The sequence below is a fragment of the Hemiscyllium ocellatum genome, chromosome 14, assembly GCF_020745735.1.
Source record: "Hemiscyllium ocellatum isolate sHemOce1 chromosome 14, sHemOce1.pat.X.cur, whole genome shotgun sequence".
Taxonomy (NCBI): domain Eukaryota; kingdom Metazoa; phylum Chordata; class Chondrichthyes; order Orectolobiformes; family Hemiscylliidae; genus Hemiscyllium; species Hemiscyllium ocellatum.
Window position 1 is genome coordinate 23,445,990 of NC_083414.1, and position 25,916 is coordinate 23,471,905.

General features: G+C 40.4%; 1 protein-coding gene across 2 annotated transcripts in view; it reads left to right on the top strand.

The window, feature by feature from the left end:
* The window catches only part of atp2b2 (ATPase plasma membrane Ca2+ transporting 2), a 388,757-nt gene that overhangs the window by 166,431 nt on the left and 196,410 nt on the right, over nt 1-25,916 (top strand). For both annotated transcript variants that reach the window (XM_060835139.1, XM_060835141.1), the window contains exons 6-7: nt 19,902-19,934; nt 20,484-20,597. In XM_060835139.1, coding sequence (XP_060691122.1) covers nt 19,902-19,934; nt 20,484-20,597 — 147 coding nt within the window. The remainder of the gene's footprint in view (nt 1-19,901; nt 19,935-20,483; nt 20,598-25,916) is intronic.

Consider the following 25,916-nt stretch of genomic DNA (forward strand, 5'->3'; position numbering starts at 1 on the left):
ATGAGTCATTATTATGTATCCATTTCACACCAATCTAGTTCTTCATTCAGATAAGACTTTTGTAGCGCGTACACAAGGAGTGGTTGCCTTCTGTGTGTTAGTGGCAGCCTTTTGGAGTTGAAACTGTTCTTGTCTCATGGTAGCTGAGTCCTAGCTGAATCTGTTGCAGAATTCCCATAGATGATTCTTGGAACTTACAACTCTAAAGAAGGGCATTTGATCAATCATTTCAATACTATCTCTTTCAGAACGTGATCCAAAATCAAATTCACAAGCTGTTCTCTTCCCACAGTTCCTTTGTTCATGACTACTCTGAAGGGGAAGAGGCTGATGCTCAAATTTTAAACTGATGAAATAAAACCGTCTATTGCACAATGTACCTAGATGTCTAATTACCAAGGAAGTGAAGGGTTGTGGAGTGGAGGGTGAGGTAGAAAGAGTCCTCTGTAATTACACAAGGTTGTTTTGGGCCCTTTGAACCTCTTTGGAAACTGTCTCCATTTCTTAGATCACTTCTCAGAATTGTAACGTTTCCATTCTACTCATCATCCTAGTGAGCTTATGTTCCATACTATCCTGGGCTTTATTATCATTCCTATACTGAAGAGCTCAAAATTGCCCACAGTATTAACACTGTCATTTAACTATTTCCAGTGCATTTTGTCTTCTCTACTTTTACTATAATATTAAAAAGCACACCAAGCTGTTGGCCTTTTTATGCCTTTATCTACTTGCAATTGCACTTTCAGAGAATCATGTGTTTGAATTGCTGCGTCTACAGGCTTTGTACTTACTGCACAGTCAATAACTGAACATATCTCGAGGTTCCAAATATTTCTGAGTGCTTTAACATTAATTGTATTGGCAGTAGACTCAACATTTTATCTACAGTCTATAGCTGTTCACCAAAACAAGGTACTTTTCCGATCCACTTCAAAGTGCAAGGTTTGTGAAGGTTTGTAGTTCAGGTTGAGGTTTAGGGTGTAGGTTTGCTTGCTGAGCTGTAGGTTTGATATCCAGATTGTAGGGTTGATAGATGGTATCTAGATCTATGTGTTTGTTTATGGCATTGTGGTTGGAGTGCCAGGCCTCTAAGAATTCTCTGGCATGTCTTTGCTTAGCCTGTCCCAGAAGTCTCAGAAATGACAGCCAGACTACTAAGACCCCTCGGAATCCTAGTAGCACACAAACCCACCAACACTCTCAAACAAAAGCTAACAAACTTAAAAGACCCAGTACAACCCATGGACAAAACCAACGTCATCTACAAAATTCCATGCAAGGACTGCCACAAACACTGGATAGGACAAACAGGAAGAAAGTTAGCCACCAGGATACGCAAACACCAGCTAGCCACAAAAAGACACGACCCTCTCTCTCTCGTAGCCCTACACATGGACGAAAAAAAAACCCACCATTTCGATTGGGACAACACATCTATCCTGGGACATAGATCTAGATACCATCTATCAACCCCTCAGAAAATGAACAGGAAATGACATCACCACAAACCCCAGGAACCCCATCCAGGACAAACATATAAATAAAAAGCAGGAGACAACAGCTTTGCTTCACTTGGAGGTCGCCACTGATGATGTTACCTAGCCAGGTCATGAAACGTCTGGATATCAAACCTACAGCTCAGCGAGCAAACCTACACCCTAATTCTTGTAGTTGCCATGGATTGAAAAGAACAGTGGTTCAATCATTTCTCATTCTGAAGGACACACCAGCTTTCAGCAACTCTTCAGTATCTATTCACTACCAGTGGTTGTTGAGGTCAATACTTTATGGATTTGCAGGAAGTAGATAGGTATAGCTTCTATGGCTAAAGAGAACAAGGGATATGGGGGAGAGCAGGATTAAGGTATTGAACTTGATGATCAGCCATGGTTATATTGAATGGTGGAGCAAGATCGAGGGGTCAAATTGCCTACTCTAGCTTCTATCTTCTACATTTCTATCTCCATCTATCTTTGCATACCAAACATAGCTTCTTGCTACTGCTTTTATATGGACTATCCCTATATTCTATTGATGAAGTTCCTTTGAGAGTCTCACTCTGTGTCTTGGCAGGATAATAATTCTGAAACCACATTGGAGACAACCTTAATATGCACTCAGTTAATTTCAACAAATACTCCTGCAATTTTTCATCATTATATTTCCCAGGCCAGATGTTCATGCCATGATTGAGCACCTTACCAAGCACCACTTGCTTTAAAGTTTCTTCACTAATTCCCTCGTAGGCCTTGTTGTGCCATTTGTACATTTAAATAAATTCACAGGGAACTCAGTGGTGAGAAATGAACCTGTCATCATAGGAAATCTTGAGACAAGAGACCTAATAGGCCATCAAAATCAAATCAATGCCGGTCTCATAGAGTCATAGAGATGTACAGCATGGAAACAGACCCTTCGGTACAACGTGTCCATGCCGACCAGCTATCCCAACTCAATCTAGTCCCACCTGCCAGCACCCGGCCCTTATCCCTCCGAACCCTTCCTATTCATACACCAATCCAAATGCACCTTAAATGTTACAATTGTGCCAGTCTCCACCATATCCTCTGGCAGCTCATTCCAAACACGTACCACCCTCTGCGTGAAAAAGTTGCCCCTTAGGTCTCTTTTATATCTTTCTCCTCTCACCCTAAACCTATGCCCTCTAGTTCTGGACTCCCCAATCCCAGGGAAAAGACTTTGTTTATTTATCCTATCCATGCTCCTCATAATTTTGTAAACCTCTATCAGGTTACCCCTCAGCCTCCGACACTCCAGGGAAAACAGCCCCAGCCTGTTCAGCCACTCCCTATAGCTCAACTCCTCCAACCCTGGCAACATCTTTGTAAATCTTTTCTGAATCCTTTCAAGTTTCACAACATCTTTCCGATATTCATGCAATATTCCAACAGTGGCCTAACCAATGTCCTGTACAGCACTAACATGACCTCCCAACTTCTGTACCCAAATACATGTACATCCTGTCCCTCAGGATTCCCTCCAACAACCTGCCCACCACTGAGGTCAGGCTCACTGGTCAATAGTTCCCTGGATTGTCTTTATCACCCTTCTTAAACAATGGCACCACGTTTGCCAACCTCCAGTCTTCATCTGAAGCTATGGGGGATAGTATTCTCTTTCTTGAACCAAATATGATCATAAGAGTGTGGTCAGTTCAAAAAGTAAGCTTCCTACCCTATAAGAATTTGTGGAACTTCCAGCTATATATATGACAACACTGGCAGGAAAAATAAAAGAGTAGCATATTATTGATATTTAGAGAGATTGTAGAACATTGAGTTACAAAAGGACTTAGGTGGCCTGGTATATGAATCACAAAAATCTAGTTTGCAGGTTTTGCAAATGTTTAGAAATACAAATGAAATGTTGTTTATCACAGGAGTATGGGAGATTAAAGTTTTTTTAAAAACAGTTATATAAGTTGGTGGAGAGTCTGCATCCCGAGTTGTGCGTGTGGTTTTGGCCTCCTTATTTCAGGCATAGCAGTTCAGATATGACTTATTGGGGTGGAGAGGATTTCATCCTATCATAAATGGTTGGACAATTTAGTCCATATCCATTAAAGTTTAGAAGAATGAGAGGTGATCTTCGTAAAACAGACAAGATCCTGAGGGGGCTTGCCAGTGGGGAGACTGAAAGGATGTTTCTTCTTGGGACAGAGACAAGATTCTGCCATTTAAGTCAGAGATGAGGAGAATAGTTTTCTCTCCAAGAGTTGAGAGTCTGTGGAATTCTCTTCCCTAGAGCACAGTGGATGTAGAGTATAATATTTTTAAGGAAGACATAGCTAGATTTTTGATGAACAAGGGAGTCAAATGGTCTCAGGATAGGCAGGAAAGTGAAGTTGAGGCCACAATCAGAACAGACCTGATTGTTTAAAAGGATTGTGGCTGTGAATTGCATACTTTTGCTCTTAGTTCATATATTTAAATGATCGTAAATATCCTTTTCTCAACTTGGGAATATCTTTGCTTTGATTTTGTTCAAGTACGTGAAGCACTTGCTCCAAACCTCTCCATAACATCTTCCATTATCTGAGATAACACCACATCCAGCCTTGCAATGCATGCTAAAACCAATCTTTTCTTGAGATCACAGTTCAGAATCATTAGTTAGCGTTTTCTTCATCACTTAAGTGTTTTCTAACACTCCAGAAACAACTGCAAATCTATTCCAATTTTGAGCAGTTGATACCTCAGAATGAATGCATTAGCCAATTTGTGAATGAATGTAGAACAAAACACCAACAATTTCAATGAATCTTTCAAATTCTTCGTTGTTCTCAGATCTTGTTGTTTATAAAATCCTCTCAATCTTCTCCTGGATTGAGTGGATACCTTCATCATCCATTTGGTGATACAAGTGTGTTAAATCTAATTACTTGCTATTGACAGGCATTGGATAAGTGTCCTTCTTGATCATCTTATTTATTATTTGCTCATAATCTCCACAAATCTGAATGGCTCGATCTGTTTCATGATCAACCACAATAGGTATGGCCCTCTCAATGCTCTTCACTTCCTTAATTGTTCCTTCACTCAGTAACTTATTCAGCTTTTCATTTACTGCTCCTCACGGAACATAAGACACTCATTTAGCATTGCAAACTGTAAGCTCTGCATTGCTATTTATCTTAATTCAGGCTTGTGATGCCTACTTTTATTATTTGGTTCTCCATACTCAAAGATCACTTTGTCTTAGCACTTCTGCAATGTCAGGTGTATTCTCATTAGTCCCAACTGTAAATCATTCAATCCAGTTTAACTATATCTTCCTCAATCAATTTCTTCTCAACAGGGACACGTCTTTCCCTTTGTTATCAACAGCAAGTAATTAGATTACCAGCATATTCCACCCTACCACTGATTTGACAAAGCACCGGAATGCTGTTATTTATACCTTCCCAACAGAGCTTGGATCTTGAAATGTACTACACCTTTCATAACAAGTTCAATCTAAATAACAGAAAGAAATTCCATTGAGGGAAGTATACAGTAGATTGAGAAGAGTACAACTGTCTTTATAATCAAATATAGGCTAAAGATGCTGCTTACTAGTTCAATTCTTCTTGAAATGCTTACACACTTAAAATATTCAAATGCAAACAATGACCAAGACAACCATTAACATTAGTGTTTTCAGAATGTTTGTGAAAGAACATCTGTTCTCTTGCAGTTTAAACTTTCACAGAATGTTTGCAAAACATGTCACTTCTCATGTTTGTAAACTGTTTTGTTATATTTCATTTCAAATTAAGTGTTCAAATCATTTCTCAGCCTTGCTTTTTTCAAATGTTGTTCTCCTCACAAGCCATCCTGATAAGGCAGTGAGAACTACATGAGCAGTCAGCACAAGCCACCATTTCAATTGTTCAAACTTTGTGATCTTGTGCTAAGTCCAGTTTATGTTGCAGGTTAATACAGCAAACACAACCATATTTTTAAACTTCAGGGCTGGACATTTAAACCTGTAAAAACTGCAAGCCACAGGGTGTCATTCCTCTGGTGACATAGTTATTTGCCATTTATTAAGTTTGATGAGCAGTTTCTGGTTAATTATCTTCCCTAAGTCAGCTTTCAATCATCAGCAAAATGATAGAAGGTGCTATTAAAGACAAATTCCTCACCAACAATCTATTCAGAGACTTGCAGTTTGGTTTCTATCAGGACCATTTGGAGTCCAAACATGGACAAGAGAGCTGAATTCCAGATGTTGAGACAGGAATGACTGATTGCCTTTGACATTAAAGCAAGTATGGATTAAGGAGCTTGGGAAGATGGCAGTCAGTGGGAATTGGGGAAAATCTCTTCAAAAGGGTGGCATGATCCCTAATAAAAAGTATTGCTTGTTGGATAGCCATCATCTCAACACCAGGACGTCACTGCAGGAGCCCCTCAAAGTCGTGTCTACTGCTCAGCAACTTCAGCTATTTCATCAATGAACTACCTTCAGCAAATGCTCAGTTGTGGGCCTATTCACTGATATATAAGCATCATCCTGTCAACCATTTGAAGATCACCTAGGGAAACCGAAAACAGGCATCTAGTTTGTGATGATGTCCAATGGAAATTCAATTTGTTCTTAGCTTTCCTCTTTAGGGGCAAAAAAGCTGCTGTCATTGAACAGGAATTAAGCCAGCTCAGTGCCTGCACTTTATACCAAAATGAAAATGCACTAACTGCATTTGAATGATCATCATTGAAGGTCAGACCATCAGAGAGTAAATAAATTAATATATTTTGTCATTGTTTGAATGGAATTTATTAATTGCATATTTGTTAGTCCAGCATGATGCTTGCACAACAGGAATTTTGCAGTAATAATGAAACATGTGCTTGAAACTACCAAAGGATGCCCTTTGCAATGTATTTAATGTTTTGAAGTTGAGACAGTGTCCTCTTCAATGTCCCGTGGCTCTGCTCTTCATTTTGCTAATGTTAAGATGTCTGGATTCAACATTATATACAATTTTTACCTTCATTGGATCTTTCAGGGTAATCTGTATCCAAACATTAAATCTATATTCCATTAATTTCTATATATCTTAAGTGTAAGTGAACACATCGTGGTGTTTTGATTAGGATTTACCAATCAGCGTCAAGGTTCTTGAAATAATGTGAGGTATTTGAGACTTAGAAACAGCTCCAACACACCAGAATACAATAATATCTCCTATTACACAGCATCCACCTTGTTTTCTCCTGTTTCTTCTTACAGCTCCATCAATTGGTGGTATTCTGTACGGCAACTACAAGTAAACACCATCTATTAATTACTGTTTCAAAATCGTCCAATCCTGCATTCCTCCCTTTGTTAAATGAGAGAGATCGCATGTTTCAGTGATTTGTCTCCAAAGCTTATGTAGTAAAGTAAGGTATGACTTGACCATTCAAATTATTATATGTTTTAAATTTCCCTTCACTTATTTACAATGGGATGAGAGATTTGTTTAACAATTAAAAACAGTTTACTTTGTCACATTGTCATTTGTGTATGGTGGATGTTAAGAATCCTGTCCTTAATCCTTTTTTCAGCATTCAAGTTCAACCTTCCAAAATGCATCACTTCACATTTATTCCAGGTTGAATTCCATCTGCCATTTCTCAGCACAGCTCTGCATCCTGTCTGTCGTGCTGCAGCCTGCAATAGCCCTCGATACGATCAACATCACCTCCAACCTTTGTGTCATCTGCAAATTTACTAACCCACCCCTCAACCTCCTCGTTGAAGTCATTTATAAAAACTACAAAGAACATAGGCCCAAGAACAGAGCCCTGTGGGACCCCAATCAATACTGACTTCCAGGCAGAATACTTTCCATCTGCAACCACTCTCTGCCTTCTGTCAGCCAACCAATTCTGAATCCAGATAGCCAAATCTCACTGTATCCCATACCTCTTAACTTTATGAATGAGCCTACCATGAGGAACCTTATAAAATGCCTTGCTGAAGTCCATAAGCACCACGGGGTAAAAACGATGACTGCAGATGCTGGAAACCAGATTCTGGATTAGTGGTGCTGGAAGAGCACAGCAGTTCAGGCAGCATCCAAGGAGCAACGAAATCGACGTTTCGGGCAAAAGCCCTTTATCAGGAATAAGGCTGTGATGAAGGCTTTAGCCCAAAACATCGATTTTGCTGCTCCTTGGATGCTGCCTGAACTGCTGTGCTCTGCCAACACCACTGATCCAGAATCCATATACATCACATCCACTGCTCGACCTTCATCGACCTGTCTTGTCACCTCCTCAAAGAACTCAATAAGATTTGAGGCGTGACCTACCCCTCACAAAGCCATGCTGACTGCCTTTCATCACACTATGTTTTTCCAAATAGTCATAAATCCTATCACTCATAATTCTTTCCAAAACCTAGCTGACCACAGACGTAAGACTGACCAATCTGTAATTGTCCTATTCCATTTCTTGAAAAGAGGAACAAAATTCGCCTCCTTCCAATCCTCCGGTACGAATCCCGTGGAGAGTGAGGAAGCAAAGATCTTCACCAGTGGCTTCCCAGAGCAGCCTCGTATCAATCTGGTCTGGCCCTGGGGACTTATCTATCTTAATGTTGCCAAAATTTCCAGCACATCAACGTCTTCAATCTTGATCTGTTCAAGCTCCTCAAAGTTATCATTCACAACAAGGTCCCTTTCCTTAGTGAAAACCAAAGCAAAAAACTCATTTAGGACTTCCCCTAAGTGCTCAGACTCCACGCACAAGTTCCCTACGCTATCTCCAACCGGCCCTACCTTCTCTCTGATCATTCTCTTATTCCTCACGTATGAGTAAAATGCTTTTGGGTTCTCCCTAATCCTTCTTGCCAAGCCTTTTTCGTGCCCCCTCCTGGCTCTCCTCAGTCCATTTCTGAGCTCCTTTCTAGCAAGTCTGTAATCCTGTAAAGCTGTGCTAGATCCATGCTTCCTCCACCTCACGTAAACTGCCTTCTTCCTTTTGATGAGAAGCTCCTCTGTTCTCGTCATCCAAGGTTCCTTAATCTTACCCCTTCTTACCTGTCTCAGAGGAACAAATTTGTGCATCACTCGCAACAACTGCTCCTTAAACGGTATCCACACGTCTGCTGTGCCCCTTCTGTGGAACAATTGCTCCCAGTCTGTACTTCCCAACCCCTGTCAGATAGCATCATAATTTCCTTTTCCCCAATTGAATATCTTCCCTTGGTAATTGCTCCTTTCCCTCTCCAAGGCTATGGTAAATATTAAGGGATGAGTGTAGCTGGAAGCTTTCCAACAGTCAAATGTCGAGTTGTTCTGTGATTGCGAACAAACCAGTACAGCTTTTGCTTCCATGACTTGCTCTCTTCTGTAGCATCTGTCATTGTCATGTATTTGACATTCTTTCCAAGGTTTGCAGCAATCTCTTGATTTCCCTTATACCTCTGGGCCAATGGGGCGTGATCACTGAATGAATTAAATCTAGATAGTTTGCAAATTTACTGAGTTATTACTGTTAAACGCGAGCCCATTGTCACATCTTACTGTTTGAAGTATTCCATGAAAAATGTGGTCAAACTTTAGGCTAACTGTTTTCATGGAGGTATTTTCACGACTGGAAATGTGCTGCAGTCATCAGTGATAGCAAGTTAGTACTTACCAGTATGTAAGTCTGCAAAGTCCACATTAACATTAGTCTGTAGTCCTGGACATAGATCAGACATCTTGAGGGGGTCATAAAGACTTGACAATGTGCATGCTTTACTTGGGACTGCTACTTCAGGATTTGCTTAAGGTTAAAATGCAGATTCAGTTAGAAGTTAGGAAGGCGGATGCGGTATTAGCATTCATTTACAGAGGGCTAGGATACAAGTGTAGAGATGTACTGCTGAGGTCAGTTCACGTTTGGAATATTCTGAGCAGTTTTGGGCCCCGTTTCTAAGGATGGATATATTAGCTTTGAAGGGGGTCCAAAGGAGGTTAACAAGAATGATCTTGGGGATGAAAGGCTTGTCATATGAGGAGCGATTGAGCACTCTGGAATTTAGAAGGACGAGAGTGGATCTCATTGAAATTTACGGAATATTGAGAATCCTGGACAGAGTGGATGTGGAGAAGATGTTTCCACTAATAGGAGAAACTGGGAACTCGAGGGCAAAGCTTCAGAGTGAAGAGTTGACCATTTAGAACTGAGATGAAGAAGAGTTTTTTTTCACATAGAGGATGGTTAATCTGTGCAACTCATTGTCCTAGTAGGCTGTAGAGGCCAAGTCATTGAGTGTATTTAAGACAGAGACAGATAGGTTCTTGATTAGTGATTAGTGATCAATAGTTATGGGGAGAAAGGAGGAGAAAGGTTTCTCAAACCCACTCAGCTGGGATCGAAAGGCCAAGCAGACTTGATGAACTGAATGGCCTAATTCTGCTCCTATATCTTATGTGCGATGTATTCCCTTCCCATTTGATATTCCTTTTGTCAGATTACATATGGGAACAGATAGCATAGTGAGATCAGGAATGAAGTAACCACAGTACATGGTGAGTGCAGGCTGACTCCAGACTTCCTGCATGGCATTTGCAATTGCTTCAAATTTCCATCAGTTTGGTGATTCTTCTTCACTATTGAATACATGACCAAAGAATTTGATTCTACTTTTACTGCACAAGCACTTGTCATTGATCAACATCAGGTTGCATCCTCTGAGATATGTAGGCATGCATACAGTTGTCTCTCCAGTTCGCTGTCAGTGTGACAGTAGATGAGAATGTCATCACTGAAGTTTAGCCTTGCAGTCTTTGCAGTACAGACTGAATCGAGTGTTAAATGCCTCAGCTGCTAAATTATTGGCAAAGTTGAGCCTGTTCTGTGAAAGAAGTCCAACATGAGATAATAAGATACTCTCATTCTTCGTCAAACTTGACTTTTTGGTACCCTACAGTGGAGTCAGGCTTAACAAAATGTTTAATTATTGCACTTTCTGCATGGCACAATCATTTGCCAGTGCCAAGTGACTGTATTGTTGTGTCACACCATTTTCTAAGTGTATGCCAGTGCAGATTCTAATCTGGTTCTTACTTATTGGTGTTCTTGATGATTTAAATGGATGTCACCCAACAGCCACACTCACCCCATCATTTTCTTTGAAGTCAGGATCAAGTGAGAACTAAAGTTCCATCTTAATCTGGTTCCTGACACTGAAATGTTATTCACTTTTTTTTTAATCATAACCGGAAGCAAATTGGGATCAATGTGCTGTTTACATGAAACATCTTCAATGCCAATGAAGTGGTCAGCATACCATTTAAGAATGTTGTTTGCATCAGAATGGTGTTTGTGATGGTAATCACCTGTAAATCTGTTGCTGTGTGAAAACTGCAGGATATGTCTCAATCTCTACATACAATGTTAAATATTGCTTTCACCTGATGTCTTTGAATGGGATTAGATTTTCAAAAGTTCTGAATACTTTCAGTGTTTTGTCAGTGTACTCACTCCTTGGTTTATAATGAATAGAGACTCCTGACGTTTCTTGTCTTCTGTGACTAATCATGGTGCAGTAGCAATAGGAGTATTTATATTGGAGCAGCCAATGATCACTGTCATACAGTGCTGCTTTCTGTGGTTGAAAGAGAGCACCAAAGTCTGTTCGGGGTCATTTGCCTCTATCTTGGTTGCATTCCCTTTCCCTTTTTCATGGTATGCAAATGTGTGCCCTTGGTAGTCAGTTGAGCTGATGAGTGATAAATATGCGTAATGCAATTAGTTTTTTTGTGGATTTTTCCCTGCTTACTGGTTAGGCCAGTGTCCACTATGGATAAGCAATGCCATGGTGGATCATTCTTTGGACTCAGCGTGACCACCGTTGCTTTGGTTTCCTGTCAGATGAGCTATGAACATCATTAATAGGTATTGAACTTGGCATGTAGTTTCACATAGCCTTAACTTTAATAGCTGTGGATTCAGACAGTGATCATTACCTTGCAGAGCTCAGTCGCTCTAATCACATTTTAGATTTCTCCAGGGCTGACTGGCATACTTGGCTGGAGACCCGTCCTGTGGTGGTCAGTGTTCTTATTTTCTGTATACCTTTCCAACTTTACAACAGTCACAGAATGCTCACAGTGCAGAAGCTATTCAGCCTCTCATTTGCACCAGCTCTGCACGTAAACATTTCATTTAATGTTGTTCTTCTGTTTTCTCACAATATCTGTGAAAATTAATTAATTCCATTTTGAGTACCTTCATTGAAACTGCCTCCACTACAATCTCTGGCAGTACATTTTAGACTTTAACAATCCACTGCATGAAAACCGTTTTTCTTGTATTGCTTTTGCTTCCTTTGCCGGTAGTTTAAATCTGCGCCCGTTCACTCTCGATCCTTTTACAAGAGAGAACAGTTTCTTTTTATCGACTTCTCCAAAGTTACATTTGTCTGCCAACAATTTCAATTCTGTGCAGTACTGGTTCATCAACACATTGGCTTGTTACTTCTTGCATCGGAAAATGTTTGTCTCGTCTATTGTATTTTGCTTCACCTGAAATAAGTTGTCAATGCCTTTGTAGATAACTCAGTCATCTTCCTCAGGTAAAAGTGTTTCAGAAGTGCCATCTAATTCTTCACCAGTGCAGTGGAAAAGTAAGGCATTTTCTGTTTTCCCCTGTAATGGCAAAATCTGTCTTCGTTCCTTCAAATTGTCAGACCCACTTCTGTCGGCATAGATTTATAAAAGCCGGCTTCAGATGCACTTCAAAAGAGGGGTAAATTAGGCATAGAAAATACTATTGTTAGCAGCAGTGATGAAAGTACTCTGTAAAAGCTTTCCTGCTTGTAAATCTGGCCATCTTGTATGCACTGATCACAGCCTGACAGTTTTTCTCAGCAGCTTGAAATTCTGCCTTAATTAGCAACATAAAATTGGATTTTTACTGCAGAAAGGATTCATCCATCCGAGTTTACATCATCCTGATTGTCAGTGAAAGTTCTTGGTTGAGCTCGAGGCTCTTGAGTCTTATAGACAATTCCGAATACACATTTTCTTTTGGTTCTTCTTACAGCTTCATCTAATGCTGTTGTTCTGTACAGCAGCTACACCTGAACACTATATACAAATTTCTAATTCAAAGTTCTAGAACACTATAGAAGACTAGAGGTCGGCGACACTTACATCCCACAAATGAATAAAAAAAACTCAGTAAAGCTGAGCATTAACACCAATTGTTTCCTAAACATGAAACCTATGAATTGCAAAAAGAGTGGGGTAAAGACTGGTGTACATCAAACTGTATTGTCTGCGCTTGTGGGATTGGATTGATCTGGCTTCAAGGCACATATGAATCATAGGACACATCATTTTGACAGTCAAGATTAATGTGGCATTTTTAACAAAGTAATATATATTGAAGGAGATGGTAACTGTAAAAGACCAGCCAACCATTTTGATGAAGTCAATCCACTTCAAATTATTTATTAGTTATGTTTTTATGTTTCGAAATGTGCACTGTCTCAAGCCATTCTGAATTTTAACCTATTAGAAATAGATTGTCATATGGTATCTTCAAGCAAGCAGTTGTGCACAGTATTATGGGAACATTCTTCATATTAGCACAACATGTTTCAATCTGATTGTACAAATTGTAAGATGAAGAAAATACTATCCTTTACAATAAATTCTTCTAAATATTTTCACATTGGTTGTGATTTATCTTTAATATTTTTACATTATCTGATCTATTTAATGCTTTTGATAAAAAACATTTTTGTGGTAACAGATCTCACTTCACTTCAGTACATAACTTACTCAGTGGTTTAGATTTGTCAACAGCTGAAAATGTGTTGCTGGTTAAAGTGCAGCAGGTCAGGCAGCATCCAAGGAACAGAAATAGAAGGGCTTGTGCCTGAAACGTCGAATAGAAGGGCTTGTACCCGAAACGTCGAATAGAAGGGCTTGTGCCCGAAACGTCGAATACTTCCTTACCTCTCCGCCCCCACCCCACTCCGGCCTATCACCCTCACCTTGACCTCCTTCCACCTATCACATCTCCATCGCCCCCCTCCCCCAAGTCCCTCCTCCCTATCTTTTATCTTAGCCTGCTGGACACACTTTCCTCATTCCTGATGAAGGGCTTGTGCCCGAAATGTCGAATACTTCCTGACCTCTCCGCCCCCACCCCACTCCGGCCTATCACCCTCACCTTGACCTCCTTCCACCTATCACATCTCCATCGCCCCCCTCCCCCAAGTCCCTCCTCCCTATCTTTTATCTTAGCCTGCTGGACACACTTTCCTCATTCCTGATGAAGGGCTTGTGCCCGAAACGTCGAATACTCCACATAGATTTGTCAACAGCATTGTTCAGCTGTAGTAAATGCATTTCATCTTATATTCAAGATATGCTGTTGCAAAAGATTTCTTTCTGCAGAGTTCCTTTATTATGGGTAAGGTCAGTGCAAATTTGATTAAACAAGCATGATAACAGAGTTGATCATTGGTTGTGAACTGTGTTCTTTTACTTCCTTCTTTATTTACATGTTAAGAAGGTGCCTTATTCCAATGTCGATTGATCAATCATCATGACTGTGGTAGGCCAGTACACGCACTGATGTTTGATTTCTCAGTAGTGGAGAAAAACAAAAAGGAAGATTTGTTTCAGTAAGGATTATATTTGGTTACCCTAACCTTGAACTTTGAGTAAAATAGACTTACATACTTAAAAGAACAAAGAACAAAGAAAATTTACAGCCCAGGAACATGCCCTTTGGCCTTCCAAGCCTGAGTCGATCCAAATGTGCTGTCTAAACCTGTCGGTCAATTCCTAAGCATTTGTATCCCTCTGCTCCACGCCTACTCATGCATCTGTCCAGATGCTTCTTAACTGAATCTACCATGCCTACCTCTATCACCTCTGCTGGCAACGCATTCCAAACACCCACCACCCTCTGTGTGAAGTACTTGCCGCGTGTATCCCCCTTGAACTTTCCAACTCTCACCTTGAAAGCACGACCTCTTGTTATTGAATCTTTCAACCTGTGAAAAAGCTTGTCCCTGTCCACCCTGTCTATACCCTTCATGATTTTGTAAACTTCAATCAAGTCCCCCCTCAATCTCCTTTTTTCTCGTGAAAATAAACCTAACCTACTCAAAGTCTCTTCATAGCTAGCACTTTCCATATCAGGCAACATCCTCGTATTGCATCTCTGCACCTTCTCTAAAGCATCAACGTCCCTTTGGTAATGTGGCGCCCAGAACTGTACACAGTATTCTAAATGTGACTGAACCAATGTCTTGTACAATTTTAACAGGACTTGCCAGCTCTTATACTCAATACCCCGTCCAATGAAGGCAAGCATACTATATGCCTTCTTGACCACTCTGTCTTCCTGTGCAGCAACCTTCAGGGGACAATGGACCTGCACTCCCAGATTTCTGCCCATCAATGTTTCCCAAGGCTCTTCCATTCATTGTATAATTCGCTCTAGAATTAGACTTGCCTAAATGCATCACCTCACATTTGTCTGGATTGAAAGCCATCTGCCACTTTTCTGCCCAACTCTCCAGTCTATGTATATCCTCCTGTATTCTCTGACAGTCCCTTATGCTTTCTGCTACTCCACCAATCTTTGTGTCATCTGCAAACTTGCTGATCATACCAACAGTGCCCTCTTCCAGATCATTTATGTATATTACAAACAACAGTGGCCCCAACACTGACCCCTGTGGAACACCACTGGTCACCTTTCTCCATTTTGAGAAACTCCCTTCAACTACTACCCTCTGTCTCCTGTTGCTCAACCAGTTCTTTATCCACCTAGCTACAACATCCTGCACACCATGTGACTTTGCCTTCTCTATTAGTCTACAATGGGGAACATTATCAAACGCCTTACTAAAGTCCATATATCTGACATCAACAGCCCTTCCTTCATCTAACAACTTAGTCACTTCCTCGAAGAACTCTATTAAGTCAGTAAGGCACCATCTCCCCCGCACAAAACCATGTTGCCTATCACTGACAAGCTCATTCTTTTCTAAATATAAATGGATTCTATCTCTCATTACCCTCTCCAGCAACTTTCCCACCATTGACATCAGGCTCACTGGTCTGTAGTTACCCGGAATATCCCTACTACCCTTCTTGTACAGGGGGACAACATCAGCAACCTCCCAGTCCTCCGGCACCTCACCTATATTTAAGGATGTCACAAATGTATCTGTCAGGGCCCCAGCTATTTCCTCTCTCGCCTCCCTCAGCAACCTGGGATAGATTCCATCCGGTCCTGGGGATTTTTCCACCTTAATAATCTCTAGCATACCCAACACATCTTCCTACTTATGCCAAAGTGATCCAGACTAATCAAACTTCAGTCTCTAATCTCAAGATTCATTATGTTCCTCTCCTCAGTGAACACTGATGCAAAGTAATCATTCAGAATCTCACCCATTCTCTCAGGTTCGGCACACAACCTTCCTTCCTTATCTTTTAGTGGACCAATCCTTTCTCTCTAGTTACCTGCTTGCTTCTTATATAAGAATAAAATGCTTTGGGATTTTCTTTAATTCTGCTCAGTAAAGCTATTTCATGACCCCTTTTAGCCCGCTTGATTCCTCGTTTAAGACTTGTCCTACTCTTCCAGTATTCCTCCAGGGCCCGTTCTGTTCTTAGCTGCCTAGACCTTATGTATTCTAAAACTTACAGATTTGTGGTCACTGTTCCCAAAGAAATCCCCCCACCGCAACTTATACCATTTGTCCTGGCTTGTTCCCCAGTACCAGGTCCCATACGGCTCCTTCCCTCGTCAGAGTATTGATATACTGCTCTAGAAAACTCTCCTGGATGCTTCGTACAAATTCTACTCCATTCAGACTTCTGACGCTATGTGTATCCCAGTCAATGTTGGGAATATTAAAATCTCCCATCACCACTACCCTATTGCCTCTACCTCTATTTATAATCTGTTTACCTATTTGTTCTTCTATCTCACACTCACTGTTGGGAGGTCTGTAATACAGCCCCAACAATGTAACTGCACCTTTCTTATTTCTCAGCTCCACCCATAATGTCTCACTACCCAAGGCCGCCATAGTGTCCTCCTTTAGCACAGCCATGATATCGTCCCTGACCAGCAATGCAACTCCACCCCCTCCACTTCCCTCCCTGTCCTGTCTGAAGTGTCTATATCCTGGAACATTTAATTGCCAATCATCATGCCCTTCCTTCAACCAAGTCTCTGTGATGGCAATAATGTCATAATCCAAGCCCTAAGTCTATCTGCCTTACACACTTTACGCCTATACTCCTTGCATTAAAGTAGATGCAATTCAGGCCATCAGTTCTTTTGCGCTCACTTGCTGTCTGCCTATTCTACCCCTTATTAATGTTATCTTCATAATTCTTACAGTCTCCACCTTGCTGCCTACTTGTTTTCTCTTCTGGTTCCCAACCCCCTGCCACATTAGTTATAAACCTCCCCAACAGCAGAAGCAAAAACTCCCCCAAGGACATTGGTTCTGGTCTGGTTCAGATGTGGACTGTCCATTTCTAATAGTGCCGCCTTCCCTAGAACCGGTCCCAATGTCCAACAAATCTGAATCCCTCCCTCCTACACCATCTCTCAATTACTTTTGAAAGCCAAGACTAGACAACTAAAACACATTTTTCTTGACTAAGATATTTTTCACAGCCTTCCAAATGGCAAGAGATATATTGAGAACAGTGCAGAATTGTGGTTTTCTTAAAATGCTGAGAATATTGACAGTGTTGCAAATATGTCTGCTGGAAGAGGATGGAAACACAATGCAGACAGCAACTATTGCCTGCCTTTCCAAATTAATTAATAAAAAAACACCCTTTTTTTCCAGAGGCAGTATGAAACATCTTAATAACGTCAGAAAAAAGATGTATTTGATGGCAGGTTAAGCCAAGAAAATTATATTATCTATTCCATTTGTATTTATCCATTAAGTACATGGCATTGTATGAATTTAAATCTCCTAGCCCATTTGTAGTGAACTTGTCCTGTTCATTGTTCAGCAGGTAGGCACTGTGTATTTACATTACTGTTCTTCGGTTAGTGTAAAATGCTGCATTGTGTTGTTCAATTTTCACCTATACAAAGGTTACTTTTTTCATTACTTTTCAATGATATAAACTATTTACTTGCATCAGGCGGGGTGAAATTTTAATTGAATTACATTCTGATATTGCTGAAAGAATGATTAGTTTTAAGTAAACAGTTTCATTTTCCTCCTGATTTTGCCTAGATCATACAGCAACAGCAAGCTTTGAAGACAGGCAGATAACCTGCCTTTGTTTCATAACTCCAATCTAGCATTGCTGACTCATTGGTCACCTGTTGGGGTAGAATGGATCCAAGCTTATTTGCTCACACATTCTTGTTTCCTCTCTTGATGAGAATATACCTAGCTTCCACTTCTCTCTATTAGCATAACTGAAATCAGCTATTTTCACTTGGGCTCCTGTAATCTTGAGGTATTTCATTGTTAGCAGGTTCAGCACATTGGTGGCTATACAGTGGATCTCCCATTATATATATCTTAGGGTGTACAACTTGGGTAATGGCTGAAAACAATCATTACTATTTGTGTGACTTCTGTTGTTTGATGGTTCTTATTGAATAGCCAATATTGGTGGTAAACTGTATTATTGCATGATAAATGATATAAATTAGCATTCCTGAATAGTCTTAAGCAATTGTTTTAACAGAACACTTTCACTCATCTATAACAACTTTTAGTTTTTGCTGTCACCATGTTAACCCTACGCTTTCCAGGCATATGAACGGTGAACACTTGAGTTAAATTAAATTCCAGAAATAAATTTAATTAAAGTGCAGGAAGGATCGACTGAAAAAGTAGTTACATTTAATTTAATCAAATATACTTCTGCAATAATCCTGAGTTTAGAAAATATAAATCATTTTTCCTTCTTTATGGGCATTCCTTGTCCCCACACAAAGCCTTCTCCCCTTAAGATAAACAAGGATAATGTGAATTACCTGTATCACATGTCCTTCAAGTGTGAAGGAGGCAGTGAGCTGGAGATTTTGGAGTGTAGATATCTCATTGAGAAATTTGAAAGGCCAAATTATGTCTATTCTGAAAAATGGGAGTGAGGGTATGTCAGAAATGTAGTGAGATTTATGTTTGTGCTTAATTTGGTTCTGAACCATCTTGCATACACCAGCTCTAAATAAAAAAATCTAATAATGTTTGACTATCATGAGGAGTTGAAGTATCCTTTAACTCTTTGGCAACTGAGCTTGTTCCTAACCATTATATTGTGTTCCTTCTATTCTGTCACTGTAGCACAGAAAAAAAATACAATTAGCAATGTAATCACAAAATATTGAACTTGATTCTAGAATTAAAACTTCATAGCTCGATCTCAGTTTAACTTGAAATATCCAAAACTGAAATATCACAGCTTTAACATTTGCAATATACATAGTACTGTAACAGATTGCAGTCATACAGTTCCTGTTGAAATTTACAAAGTTAGTCTAAATTTATACACATTTTCATTTAGGTGCCAGTATAGTTGCTATATTGCAATCTTTAGTTTTCCTGTGTAGTTCTTCTGAACCTATTTCTAGGGTAGTACTTTGCTGAGTTGCCGTTGTGTTTCTTCTTTCCTGACTGATTCAGTTCTTTGCAGTGATTTCCTCTAAACACCTTCCACAATACACTACCTTTTCTTAGACTCTTAGAATCTAGCTTACTGAGCCAACCACTTGATGGAGATTTTGTATTATGTAACCTTACCCCTGGGTAAGGTTAAACATTACTAAACATTATTCTTTCTCAAATAAAAAGTCTTTTCCTTAAGTAAGGGCTAATAGAAACCCGTGAAAATTTTGGAAGGTCTGAAGGTGTTCCATTTTTTTCCTGCTACATTTCTCCTAGCAGGCATTGTAAGCTACATCACAACTTAACATGTTCTAGCTCAATTGACCATTCATTATGTAGGGATGAATGCTGGTCATGAGGCCTTCTCATATTATCAAGTCCTTTGTTCACAAATGGAAACTTACCAGCCGGTATCTCAGCAGCAATGGTCCTAGGTGTTGCAGTGTTCCCATGTCAAATGTTTATTTCCTCAGCCACTCTCAGAATCTGGGGTTTCCAAAATGGGTGACTCAAGTGGCTTCCCTCTGGTGAACCATTGAGGTGGGAGGGAGTGAAGGACAGGGAAGGGAGAGGAGGTGGAGCTAAATGAGTTCCATTATATTCTGTGAAGTACTGCTGTTTTGTTCAATCTAACACAACCTTTTACTGTTATAAGGATTTTAGAAGTTAAAAGAGATTTATCTGAATAATTTTTACGTTTAAGCGACTGTACCTTTTTTATGAGTGCACGTTTAGGGATTACCTTTCCACTTGCTTACCGTTTTCAAATTACAATACAGGTAAAACAAAGGAAGATGAACGCCACATACCAGGTATTGTACATATTAAGTAGCTGTAGAAATGAAGAAGTGGCAGTAGCTTGTACTGATTTTGAATCCATTACAATAGGGCTGCTGCAAGGGGCTTTGGCTTCCTGTCTCCCTGTCTAACTAGCTCAATTCTAGCTATTGCACACTCATTTCAAAACTTTTTCTTCAAACTGAGCTTAGGCCCTGCTGCTTTGCGCTTACAGACAAAATTCTGATGATAACGCAATGTCTGGTCTTGCTATGCCATCACATCTTTGCGTGTTTTGTGATGATAACCACGTTGACTAACAAGTTAATTCTGCATATTTCATATTATTTCTTTAATCCATTTGAGAGAGAAATTTCTTTAAATCTATCCTTTCTAACGGAACAATTCGCCTTTGAAATTGTTTGCTTTTCATGTATTATGGGATATTTTGATGCTTGTTGTGTTTTTGTTTTGCTTTTACAAAGTTAAAGATGTGTTTTGAGCAAAAGTCATATTAATCCATTTCATTTTTCTTTCCCCATTAAATCTGTTTGTTTTTCCTTTGATCCATTGCTACCAAGTAGAAGCTCCCCAGCCTCCTTCCCATGCTGTTCCCTCCCAGCCCTTGTCTACTTCAGGTACAGAAGGTGGAGCAGGTGCAAATGCCACTGATAGTACAAATGCCAGCTTAGTCAATGGTACGTTAAGAAAACCTGGCTTTTTCCTGTTTGTTTTTATGAATTTCTCATGTTCCACCTGTCCTAAGCCTTCTCAGCAAACTGCACAGATGTTTTTATATGCATGTGATTGGTATATATTTTGGGGAAACATATTAAACAATGAGATTGCCACGATAATCCAATTATCAACAACAGTACTCCAGGCATTTTTCAGTATTTCAGAATGGAATGCCATGTAAAGTTGAGGGCGCAGCTTGTAGTAAGTCTGTTGGACAAAAGCAATGGACAAGGCCAAAGATTTGGATCAACAGCTCTCCTTGTCCCAGTAGTATTGAAAAGTGCTTCTCTAAGGCTTGAAGGATTATTGTATTGTCAGTGACTGGCTCCTTTTGAGGAGTTTCATTTGACACAGCAGCTCTGAAACACTGCTGAAGTAATTTCATCTGCTCATTCACACTAAGTGATCCCCAGAGATAGCATGTTTTAGTGACAATAAAAGAGTTTCAAAAGGTCATACATTTGATCAGCCTCTCTCCATTTCTTTTTGACTGCTAAGCAATCACCCCACAAGGTTTTTCTATTAATGCATGAAGGTGAATTTTGCAAATGTGTGTAATTAGCAGGGAACCTTGCCTGCAGCATCTAGAGAAAATCACCCTCATACAGTACAAAATCTGAAGAAAATTTCGTAGACTTGCAGGAGGCCATTGATGATTATCCTTCTCACATAATGCAGTAATCACCAAAAAGGAGTGATGCATTTTGACATTCAGTTTTAAAATGGTAGAGTGCTTATATTGTTGCAAATCTTTTTGTCCATGGGCTATGAGATTCTTTTGAGTACCCTGGATTCATAGTCTCACACAACAACATTTGAAGGGAATTATAAACAGTCATGTACAAAATTGCAATTTAAAGATGAGATTAGCACTTTGTCCAATATTTTCTCATTTTTACTGCAATGTGTGGTCCTCAGGTGTGGAATCAGAGGCCACTGTTGCAAGAATCCTGAAGAATAAGTGAAACACTTCTGTCATATCTTTACATCCCTCAGCAATGAGGGGAACAAAAGTGGAAACTTGTGTCCCATCTTGCTATGGTGTCATACCATGTCGCAGTGTGTTGTGATAAAATGCCACAATGATAGTTTTTCAAAGCATTTCTGCAAAACTCATTGTTGTGAAGGAAGTTTAACCGGGACCAGTGCGAGCTGAAATCAATAATAGGCACAGAAAACAAAAGTAGGAATAGGCTATTCAACACATGGAATCCACTTTGCCATTCAACTTAGAGCATAGAACATTACTGCACAGTACAGGCACTTCGACCCTCAATGTTGCGCCGACCTGTGAAACCAATCTGAAGCCCATCTAACCTACACTGTTCCATTATCATCCATATGTTTATCCAATGACCATTTAAATGCCCTTAAAGGTGGTGAGTCCACTACTGTTGCAGGCAGTGCATTCCACACCCTTACTACTCTCTGAGTAAAGAACCTACCTCTGACATCTGTCCTATATCTATCACCCCTCAATTTAAAGCTATGTCCCCTCATGCCAGCCATTTGAGGAAAAAGGCTCTCATTGTCCACCTGATCTAACCCTTTGATTATCTTATATGTCTCAATTAAGTCACCTGTCAACCTTCTCCTCGCTGACGAAAATAGTCTCAAATCTCTCAGCCTTTTCTGATAAGACTTTTCCTCCATACAAAGCAACATCCTGGTAAATCTCTTCTGAACCCTTTTCAATGCTTCCACTTCCTTCCTAAAAGTGGTGACCAGAACTGCATGCAATACTTAAAGTGTGGGTGCACTAGAGTTTTGTACAGCTGCAACATGACCTCATGGCTCCAAAACTAATCCCTCTACCGTTAAAAGCTAACACATCGTATGCTTTCTTAACAGTGCTATCAACCTGGGTGGCAACATTCAGGGATCTATGCCAAATGGACACCGAGATCTCTCTGCTCATCCACACTACCAAGAATCTTACCGTTGGCCCAGGACTCTGTATCCTGTTACTCCTTCCAAAATGAATCACCTCACACTTTTGTGCATTAACTCCATTTTCTCCCTCTCAGTCCTGCTCTGCAGCTTATCTGTCTCCCTCTGTAACCTGCAACATCCTCCGGCACTATCCACAACACAACCAAACTTAGTATCATCCCCAAATTTATGAACTCATCCTTCAACCAGGTCATTTATAAAAATGACAAACAGCGATGGGACCAAAACACATCCTTGTGGTATACCACTAGTAACTGAACTCCAGGATGAACATTTCCCATCAACCACCATCCTCTGTCTTCTTACAGTGAACCAATTTCTGATCCAAACCAATTTCTGATGAATCCCATGCCTCCGTATTTTGTACAATAGCCTACTGAGGGGAATCTTACCAAACACTTTACTGAAATCCATATCCACCACATCAATTGCTTTACCGTCATCCACCTGTTTGGTCACCTTCTCAAAGAACTCAATAAGGTTTGTGAGGCATGATCTATCCTTCACAAAACCATGTTGACCATCCCTAATCAAATTATTCCTTTTTAGATGATTATAAATCCTATCACTTATAATCCTTCCTCAAACTTTGCCCACAACATAAGTAAGGCTCACTGGTCTGTAATTACGGGGGTTGTTTCTACTCCCCTTCTTGAACAAGGGGACAACATTTGCTATCTTCTAGTCTTCTGGCAGTATTCCTAAAGACAATGACTACATAAAGATCAAAGCCAAAGGTTCTGCAATCTCCTCTCCAGCTTGCCAGAGAATCTTAGGATAAATCCCATCCAGCCCAGGGGACTTACTTATTTTTACACTTGCCAGAATTTCTAACACCTCCTTATGAACCTAAATCCTGTCTAATCTAATCGCATGTATCTCAGTATTCTCCTCAAAGTACATTGTCTTTTTCCTGCATGAACAGTGATGAAAAATATTCATTTAGCACCTCTCATACATCTTCAGACTCCATGCGCAACTTCCCACTACTGTCCTTGACTGGCCCTAATTGTACCCTAGTCATTCTTTTATTCATAGAAAATAGAAAGGTACAGCACAGAACAAGCCCTTTGTCCCACGATGTTGTGCCGAGGTTTAATCCTAATGTTAAAAATAATAACTTAACCTACGCACCCCTCAACTTACTGCTCTCCATGTGCCTCTCTAGCAGTTGCTTAAATGTCCCTAATGACTCTGCTTCCACCACCACCGCTGGCAACACATTCCATGTAAGTCTCTACACAACTCTCTGCCTAAAGAACCTATCTCTGATGTCTCCTCTATACCTTTCCCCTAATATCTTAAAACTATGACCCCTCGTACCCATCAATCCTGCCCTGGGAAAAAGTCTCTGGCTATTGACTCTGTCCATGCCACTCATTATTTTGTATACCTTGATCAGGTATCCTCTTGTCCTCCTTCTTTCTAGAGAGAAACGTCCAAGCTTATTCAACCTTTCTTCATTAGGCAAGCTCTCCAGTCCAGGCAGCATCCTGGTAAACCTTCTTTGCACCCTCTCTATCTTTCCTATAGTAGGGCGACCACAATTGGACACAATATTCCAAGTGTGGTCTCACCAGGGACTTGTGGAGCTGTAACAAAACCTTGTGTCTCTTAAACTCGATCCCTCTGTTAATGAACGCCAAAACACCATAAGCTTTCTTAACAACCTTATCCACTTGGGTGGCAACTTTGAGGGATCTATTTACTTGCACACCCAGATCCCTGTGTTCCTCCACACTGCCAAGAATCCTGTCTTTAATCTTATATTCAACATTCGAGTTCGTCCTTCCAAAATAATCACTTTACATTTATCCAGGTTGAATTCCATCTGCCATTTCTCAGTCCAGCTCTGCATCCTGTCTGTGTTGTGCTGCAGCCTGCAATAGCCCTCGATACTATCGATGACACCTCCAATCTTTGTGTCATCTGCAAATTTACTAACCCTCCCCTCAACCTCCTCGTTGAAGTCATTTATAAAAACTACAAAGAGCAGTGGCCCAAGAACAGAGCCCTGCGGTATCCCACTCAACACTGACTTCCAGGCAGAATACTTTCCATCTACAACCACTCTCTGCCTTCGGTCAGCCAACCAATTCTGAATCCAGATAGCCAAATCACCCTGTATTCTATACTTTCTGACTTTATGAATGAGCCTACTCTGGGGAATCTTATAAAATTCCTTGCTGAAGTCCATATACACCACATCCACTGCTTGACCTTCGTCGACCTCCTCGAAGAACTCAATAAGATTTGTGAGATGTTACCTGCCCCTCACAAAGCCATGCTGACTGCCTTTAATCACGCTATGCTTTGCCAAATAGTCATAGATCCGATCCCTCAGAATTCTTTCCAAAACCTTGCTGACCACCGAAGTAAGATTGATTGGTCTGTAATTGCCAGGGATTTCCCCATTCCCCTTCTTGAAAAGAGAAACAACATTCACCTCCTTCCAATTCCTGACATTCCTATAGAAAGCTTGAGAGTTTTCTTTGTTTCTTCCTGCCAAAGACTTCTTATGTCCCCTCCTAGCTCTTTGTAGCTCTCTCAAGGTCATTCCTGACTAACTCGTAATTCTCAAATGCCCCAGCTGAGCCTTCACGTCTCATCTTTAGATAAGCTTCCTTCTTCCTCTTGACAAAAGATTCAACTTCTACAGTATATCACGGTTCCCTTGCTCGACCACTTCCTCCCTGCCTGACAGGTATATACTTATCAAGGACAGGCAGTAGCTGTTCCTTGAACAAGCTCCACATTTCAATTGTGCCCATCCCCTGCTGTCTCCTTCCCCACCCTATGCATCCTAAATCTTGCCTAATTGCTTTCCCCCAAGCTGTAACTCTTCCTCTTCCACTCCATCCCTAAAATAAATGAAACTGAATTGTGGTCACTATCACCAAAGTGCTCACCTACCTCCAAATCTAACACCTGGCCTGGTTCATTACCCAGTGCCAAATCCAATGTAGCCTCACTTCTTATTGGCCTATCTACATACTGTGTCAGGAAACCCTCCTGCACACATTGGACAAAAACTTAACCATCTAAGTACTCAAACTATAGCATTTCCAGTCAATATTTGGAAAGTTAAAGTCTCCCAAAGCAATTACCCTGTTGCTATCACACCTATCCAGAATCATCTTTGCAATCCTTTCCTCTACATCTCTGGAACATTTTGGAGGCCAATAGAAAGCTCCCAACAATGTGACCTCTCTCTTGTTTCTAACAATGCCGCATCTTTCCCTCTTTTACCATCTTCACTGATCTTACTGACTAACACTATCATGGCTGATCCTGTACTCAACAAAATACTTCTGCTGTCTCCCCAT